This window comes from Oryzias melastigma, linkage group LG14 (assembly GCF_002922805.2).
Source record: "Oryzias melastigma strain HK-1 linkage group LG14, ASM292280v2, whole genome shotgun sequence".
Lineage (NCBI taxonomy): Eukaryota > Metazoa > Chordata > Actinopteri > Beloniformes > Adrianichthyidae > Oryzias > Oryzias melastigma.
The window spans coordinates 19832147-19840512 of record NC_050525.1 but is presented as its reverse complement, the minus strand read 5'-3'; the positions used below and the strand labels follow the sequence as shown (position 1 = coordinate 19840512).

Genomic DNA, 8366 nt, shown 5'->3' with positions numbered 1-8366 from the left:
TCTCTTTCCAGCCTCTCCTCCTCTTCCCTTTCAAGTCTTTCTCTTTCTTTCCTTTTCTCTTCTTCCCTTTCAAGTCTTTCTCTTTCCTTTCTCTCCTCCTCTTCCCTTTCAAGTCTTTCTCTTTCTTTCCTTTTCTCTTCTTCCCTTTCAAGTCTTTCTCTTTCCAGCCCCTCCTCCTCTTCCCTTTCAAGTCTTTCTTTGTTCTTCCTTCCATGTTCTTCTTTATTAAGTTGTTCTTTTTCTAGTGTCTCTTCATTTTCCTTCACTAGTCTTTCCTCTTCATTTTTCTCTTTTTCTTCCTTATTTAGATTCTTGTTTTCCTCTTTTTCATTCTCTTTCCCCACAATTATTTCTTCATCTTTCCTTTCCTCATCTTCTGTATCTAGACTCCCTTTTTCCTTCGTCTGTGTGTCTTCTTTTAAAAAGTTTGCTTTTACCTTCCTCTCTTCATCGTCTGTCCTGATTGTTTCTTCCTTATTTCGCTCCTCCTCCTTGCTCTCTTCCTTTTGACTTCCTTTCATCCCTGTTTTTCCTTCATCTGTATTGTCTTCTACCTGCTCTCTGTTTTTTTCCTGTTCAATGGCAGCCTGTCGTAGACTCTCTACAAAAGTCAGTTCGCTTGTTCCATGCGGTTGTGTAGACAAATCGGTTCCGGATAGCATCTGTTCTGTTGTTTCAGGAAGGACTGTGGGTGGCGACATGCCCACATCTGCGGCACACACGGGCTCATCATCTCCATACAAACATGGCTGGTCTTCATTATCTGTCAGCAGGAGTTCTTGTTCTGGGGAGGCCTGCAGTTGATCTGCTTTACTCGTGTGCAGTAAGGAGGCCACTGTCTCGTAGCTAAGGGGCAAACACGGGGACAGGAAAACCGTGAGACAAGGCTGACCCTGAAACGACCACAGCTGAGCTCCGAGACAGAAGGCCAGACAGCAGGCTTAATGTAGCACTTCCTCCTCAGACTTTGTTTGGTTAATCGACCAGATTTCTGCTTTTTTATAAACCCTGCAAAACATACTGGCACTGACATCCCCTCCAGTGTGATTAAGAAAGCAGATTAAACACATCCTGGCAGCATACAGAGCTCCAAATGAGCAAAAGGCAAGTTTACAATAATATTTATATTGTGCTTATAAGAAATGAACTTTTCTATAATCTTAAAGCACAATTAGATTGGAGATTTAACTACACAACAACATGTGTTTCACTGACACCTCAATAAAGATGCAGTGCATAAGTAATAAACAAAATTTAAATTCAAATTTAATCACTTTCTACTCAATTTGATCTTTACACCAAGCGTTAAACAGAGCACTGGAGGAAATAAAAAAACAAAAATATTAACTTATTTAAAAAAAATAATCAGTTACCACATAATATTAATGAGTGTTGGCATGAGAGTAGCAATTATTGTGAAAATGTTATCAGATTAATATCTTTAAGGCAGCATGATGTGGATCTGATTGGTAAAAGAGGAGTTTGCCAATTGAACGAGTTACAATAACTTAAAGGGTAACCAAACAGGGAGTAGGAGGCTGACTCCACCCACGCTCATTACTGGAGCTGCAGATCATGAGTGGGACCTAAATGGTTTGACCAATCACAAAATTCATATGTAATACCTCGATTCAACCTGTAGGGGGCAGCACAAGGCGTTTTTTTATTATATTCTCAAGAATTAAACAAGTTTATTTTAATTTGTAAAAAAAATTGGCAATGACCAACAGACAGCATTTTTAAAGCCCCATTTATAGAGGTCAACAGCGAAAAAAGTTGATTTAGTGTTTGGTTACCCTTTAAAGACCCAATAGGTCTATTTTAAAAGCGATCCCAGTGGTCTTAAATCATAACTATGTTGTTTTTAGCCAAAATTAAAAAGAATGTGTTGTTTTGGCAGAGCGGCAGTACTGTAGTTCATTGGAAATTTGCTTTGAGTTGTGGGCGGGACCATTGGTGCAGAGCAACACCGCCCCCTTCCCCCTCTCCATTGCTGGGAACTTAGAGCAGGGAGCTTGTGGGGCCAAATAATGTATTTTCTAAGTCACAGATATGCTCTTTTTCAAATGACCTTTGATTCACAACAATCTGAATAAACCGAATTTATCAATTTGTCCTCTATCATGAAAAAAATAGCACAAAAAAGTAAAAACGCAAAAAAAAAAAATTAGTACTGAAAAAAAGAGCAGAAAAGTATATGAATTAAATTTAAGTGCAGCGCAAAAGTAAGGTTTTTTAATATTAGCTGAAGCAAAAAAAGGTGAAAGACATTGCTGAACCCTATAGAGTGTGGACAAACAAAAAGGATGCTCAGAAAATAATCGATGTAAAAATCAACACTGGAATCCAACGCGAAGACCAAACTCCTATTGTGAAACATGGTGGAGGTAATGCCATGGTTTGGGTCTTGTTATATTAGCATTTAGGGCTGTCAACACCAGCCCAAGCGCTAAAATGATTATGTCACTAGCCACGACAAAAGTGCAAACCTAAAGGAAGTGTCGCGGAATGACAAGAAGTGAGCAAATCGATGAGGGAAACCCAAAACCAGTTACTAAAGCAGAGCTTTGCATGCTACAGCCATTCACAAATGTGTTATTTCTCTCCAAAAACTTCTTTATACTGTAAGAAATAAATCCTCCTCCACAGCTTTTGCCGTTGCATTCTGCTTCACACACACCAAAGGCAGGCAGGCAGAGAGACTCACCCCCTGTACAACACCCCCACCATGGCTGACATGAACCCAGGAGACGACACCTCCTGCTGCTCTGCAGCGCTCACATCCTCCTCTGTGTGTGCACATGTTTGGGCACTAACACAGAAACACACACACAGACGCGTCACACAGAAACACATCTTAGTGCAAAGCTGGGATCAAACGGGCAGATGTTAATGTGCGGGTCATATGAGGTTAGACATCGATTAGGCTGCTGCACTGTGGAGTGATGTAAGCCAGTGTGCAGAGTGGATTTTGTATGCAGTGTCACATACAGTCACGGACTCACCCCCCTTCTATACCCTCCTCCTTTTTCTGTTCCTGTTTGGGGCTTTCAGTGCTTTCTCCTGTCTCTGCTGTGGTCTCCTCCACAGCTGCCCACAGCTGCTGCTCGGCCTGGCATGCCGGCTCCTCGCTGATCACCAAACTCTCCAACAATGTGTCCGTTGGATCCTTAGCTTCCTCCTGTTGCTCTTTTGCTTCCTGCAGGCCTGATTCCAGCGGCAGAGCTGTTTGCTCACCAGATGGTTGAGTGGGCTCCCCGGGCTCCCCTGGAGGTGACGGTGAACGAGGCTGAGATACTTGTGGGACGGAATCTTTCACAGTTTGACGCTGCTCCCGCTCATGGGTGTCCACTTCGGCTTCTTCATGTAAACTGCAAAAGAAATAAGAGAAAATAGTTGATTTATCAGCCAAATCCTTTGAAACTTGAATAATGAAAACACAGAGGTTGGGTTGTAGCAGAGAAGCCGACACAAAGATGCCCCCTGGTCCCGTCCTTACCCTCTGCACAAAGGTTTTGCACTCTCCTTGGCAGAGACGGTTTCATTTTTTCTCTGTTCTAGCATTTTCCAAAGAGGAACCTCTGCCTCAGACGGGGTCTGTGGAGGTGTCAGCGGGGTCAAGACCTCCACAGTTACGGGTTTAATCTGAGCAGCGGGGCCAATTTTCATTTCAGGTTTATCAATATTTGACAGGGAGGGAGAAGAAGGGCTCAGACTGGAGTAATGAGAGAGAAAGAAAGAAGAAAGTAGAAGCAGTTTACCAGTCAAATGAGAAAAGATCACCCGAAGTATACACTTATAACTCAACATTAACAATGTATTCATTAATACAAATAAATATGACAAATATGTTGTATTAATGGAAGCATGTAAAATATTATCACGATAAGAGCAAATATTTTCAAGGGGCCATACCATGAAAAATCAACTTTAAACAGTTGATCTAACAGTAAAAAAGGACATTTTAAAGACTCACTCCTATAAAAATCACATTTTTGGTATTTTTAACATGTTCTTGTGGCCTTTTTCTGATGATGGAGGACATAAATAAAAACATTTATGCTTAAAATTGCACATTTAAGTCTTTTATTATTCATATATCTATGTGAATCGGGAGTAGCCACAAGATCCCTCGTTTCAAGCTGGCATCTGGCTCAAAACTGTTTGACTAGATAGCTCCAATATTGCTCGCCATTTTAGTTGCACTAGTAATGTTAGTTTGGGGTTGGGATGGGCTGTAAGGTTGCCATTGGTCCTGCCCTCAAGTCAGTTGAATTTTAAATGAACGACGTAGAAAATATGTCCTAGAAAATGACACAAGTTGTTTTGTTTTTGGCTAAAAATGTCATAATCATAATTAAAAGACCACTGGGACACTTATAGAATAGATGATGGGAGTGTGTCTTTAAACATTACAATGCAGCTGTTCTAAATTCAATACAAACCAAGATTTAAAAAAATAATAATAAATAGATTTAACAATCTTATTTCACTTTTTTCGTTATTTTTGGTTTATTCCAAAATGTCTTTTTTAAATTCAAAGCAAATGTAAAGGAAAAAGGTGAGCAAAGAGTCAAAAACCATTCAAGAAAAAACCCCAGATGACTTAGCAGAAACCGAAAGTGTGGAAAAATAAACCAACAGTAGCGATTTAATCTGGCAGAAGTGGATTTCATATAATCTCTTGATTACAGAAACAATAATTTCTGCCAAACACTAAAGAATTACAGACAGAAGGAACCAGAACACACAGGAGGACAAACACCACCAACAAAACCACGTCTGCTGTCTGTAAGAAACTCACCACTCGTCTGAGGTGGAGCTCGGTTTAGTCGTTGATGGACTGGACGTCTGTCTGTCAGGAGTTTGTGCAGGCAGATGCTCGGCTGTAATACCGGTTTCATCCAGCAGAGGGGAGTGTGGGGCAGAAAGTTGTGTTTTTTCATTTGAAGGTGAGTGGGAGAATTTCAGGAGGAAAGGAGCTGAACTTCTCATCTTGTCCTCATCTGACTGGTTGAACTCCTTCCCACAGAGCTGATCTTCTCTCTCCAGCTCCTCCTGCATCTCCTCCTTCAGGAGAGACATCTTTTCTGCTTTTGTGTTCTTGTTTTCTTGCCTAATTTCCTCATCCCCTTCGTTTACCTCTAGTTTGATCTGCTCCTCTTGTAATTGTTTTGTCTCCTCTTTTTTTCTTTTCTCCATCTTCTCTCGTTGTTCCTGTAAGAGTTTTTCCTTTTCAAACTCTTCCTTTGCTCTTTTTTCCATTTCTTCCAGTTTTCTCCTTTTTCTCTCCTCTTCCTCTTGGAGACGTTTCTTCTCCTCTTCGGCCTTTTTCCTCTTTTCCTCTTCTTTCCTGTTCTTTTCTCTCTCTGCCTCCTCTTTTAGTCGTTCCTCCTCCTTTATTTTCTGTTTCTTTTCTTCCTCCTCCAACTGTTTCATCTTCTCCTCCTCCCTTCTCCTCCTTTGCTCTCTCCTCTCCTCAATCATCCGTTCCTCCTCCTCTTCCATCTTCTTCTTGAATCTCTCCCTCTCAAGCCTTTTTTCCTCTTCCATTTGAAGTTTCTCTTTTTCTTCCTCCTGGAGCTTTCTCTCTCGCTCTTGTTGCCTTCTGTCCTCCTCTCTCTTTTCTTTATCTCTCTTCTCCTTTATAAGTCTTTCTTCTTCCTGCTTCCTTCTCTCCTTCTCCCTCTTGTCCTCTTCTGCTTCCTGCAAAAGCCTCCTCTTCTCCTCTTCCACCAGCTTCCTCCTCTCCTCTTCCTCTTGTTTGTCCTGCACCGTCACCATTGCTACCTGTTCTGTCACGGAGGGCTTTTCTCCGTCTGTCTTTTCACAAGTTTTCTGTTCAAGACTGCAGAGCAGATAAACAATGTTCCTTATTCAAAAGTCTCAGTGAGCGAATGAAAAACTCACAACTTAAAACCAAATTAATGACCGTTTTTTTAGTTCGACAGCATTGAAAACAATACTCACATTTTGATAGAATTATCCTCCTCCATAAAAAAGCCCCCTGATTTCTGCCCCCAGCTAAGCGGCTCATTAGCGGCAAATTCCGCCTCTGTCAGGTCGCTCCTAAAGGGGTTCGAAGCTGACATTTTCAAACCGGTTTTCCCCTCAGCCCGCGGCTGCTTCGGGGTGATAAATGCTGCTACGACACTGGTGGAGGACAGCTCAGAGGTGGAGGAGAACGGCCAAGGAGGAGGCGGGGCTATGATCAGCTCTGAGCGGGAGAGGGCGGGACTAGAGAAAGAAACATCAGCAGTCAGGCCGAGAGGAGAGACTTTCAAATGTGGACCGTCAGAGAACAAGAGCTGATAATCACTTATGTGCAACAAAAGACGAGGCAGAAGCTGTTAGATAACAAAAGCGCTGAAGATAAGAAAATAGCTCACAAGTGAATCTCATGTCGGTTAGTTCAAGGCCAATTCGATTAGTGAGATTGTAAGCAGGACATGAAGTATTCATGTCAGCAGTGGACGATTCCAGGCTTCAAGGGTCAGTGTGGCTGCACATTTTCTGATTACCTGCATCATGGCAGACTGGGGTATGTTAGAAAAGCAAGTCCCCACCTCTGATTTATCTTTTCATCCCACCCTATCGTCTATTTTCAATCACAAATATAAAAGAATAAATAGAGCAAGCGTTTCTATGATATAAAAACTTTTTAAAACATTTTTATTTATCACTAAAAAATAGTTGTTGGGGAGATTTGGAGGATGATATGATGTTTGGTTGAGAAAAAAACCCTTGAAGAAAGAGTAACTACACTTATAAAGTCACAAAAATAATGTTGTATACTAAGATATCACTGTTTTGAAAGATTTTGTTCCTGCGTTTCAATTTTTAAATTAAAATATTCTTTATTAAGTTAAAAAATCACATGAATAAAACATTTGTTTTATAGCTGAGAGAAAAAGTAGCCTATTGAGTGTACTACAAGTATACTTAATACTAAAGTTTACTTTCTATCAGTGCTGTCAATTGATTAAAAAAATGAATTGTGATCAATCACTATGTTTTACTAGGTAAATTTTATGACACTATTCATCTTTTGAACATAACATGCCAGAGAGAAATTTTTCCCTTCATTGTTTTTGTCTGAAATGTTTCAATTTTTAAAGTGTTAACTCAGAACTGTAACTTGTGTGCACAAAACACGTCAACAGTAAGATAAGCAGAACTCTAAAAACTTTTATGTATTACTCCATGAAAACAAAGATGTTGACATACAGCCATAACACATAAACATTGTTTTTCTGCACTTTAAATGATCCAATTTTTATCCTTTTTTAAAGTTCTGAACTTAGTTGAAAATAACAATAAAGCATTTTTTTTCTAATTATCTGTATATTAATATTTGCAGACATATGTATGCGTTTATATCGCACTATAGGTTTAAGTGAATATACATGTAGAGATATGGTTTTGCACTTTTACTTTATTTCTGTCTTTGTTTTTATTTTTCTTCATAAGAATATCTCTTTGTTCTGCCTGGACAATACAAGATTTATAAATAAATGATCCAGGTGAATACTCGATTCTGATTGGCTGCTGGGTGTGGATGCACACCTGAAAAATAAGTTCTGGCCACAATGTTCTACAAGTGCAGACTTCTTCAAAACAAACTTTTAAGAGGAGAACTTTTTCTCTGAACTGATACTTCGATCAGATTATATATCGCTTTCTTTTGCAGCTGCAGTCATGGTCGCTGCCGTCATGCTACCATGACAACAGGCCGCATGACTATGGCAAGCGAAGGGGGTCCATATTTGCCAGGAAAAGTGCTGTAAAAAAAGCATATTAGCCACGAAAAATTCTACTTTTTACCCATGTTATTAAATAGTACGCTGTTTTGTGTCGTCCTAGATGGGTATAAAATTCTACATTTTTCATGGTCAATAGGCGTTTTTTTTTCTGGTGATTATTGACCTCTTTTGCTTGCCATACATTCTGTATCAAACAGTCCGCCTTTTGTGAAAAAGAGATCTAAACCTAAAAAATAACAAGAATAACGCACTAAAAAGAGATGGAATATTTATTCATTTTGTAATTGACCACATCATTTAGCATTAATAAATATTAACTCGTTATTTTTTTTTTTAACATTTACAACCCTACTTTTTAAATATGATCTATTTATTGTAAACTTAAATGTTCCAATTTAGTTGGAAGAAGTATTCAGTTAGTACTTCCTTCACAACATGCACACAGACAATAGTAGACTTGCTATACTTTTACTCAACTAAAGTTAATAAAACAAACTTTAAGTGTACTACTTTTTGCAAAGAAATTTTATCATGTTTATGCTTAAGATTGCATATATTTTGTAGTTATGAACTTTTTTTTAAAGGACATAATTTTTTAAAAAG

At 39.3% G+C, this 8366-nt stretch overlaps 1 protein-coding gene across 1 annotated transcript in view; it reads right to left on the bottom strand.

Annotated features, from left to right (window-relative positions):
* Positions 1 to 8366, bottom strand: part of LOC112142972 (EH domain-binding protein 1-like protein 1) — a 35153-nt gene that overhangs the window by 13256 nt on the left and 13531 nt on the right. The window contains exons 12-17 of the mRNA XM_036215326.1: positions 5971 to 6237; positions 4805 to 5848; positions 3500 to 3715; positions 3006 to 3371; positions 2708 to 2812; positions 120 to 846 (exon numbers count right to left, since the gene is read on the bottom strand). Coding sequence (XP_036071219.1) covers positions 120 to 846; positions 2708 to 2812; positions 3006 to 3371; positions 3500 to 3715; positions 4805 to 5848; positions 5971 to 6237 — 2725 coding nt within the window. The remainder of the gene's footprint in view (positions 1 to 119; positions 847 to 2707; positions 2813 to 3005; positions 3372 to 3499; positions 3716 to 4804; positions 5849 to 5970; positions 6238 to 8366) is intronic.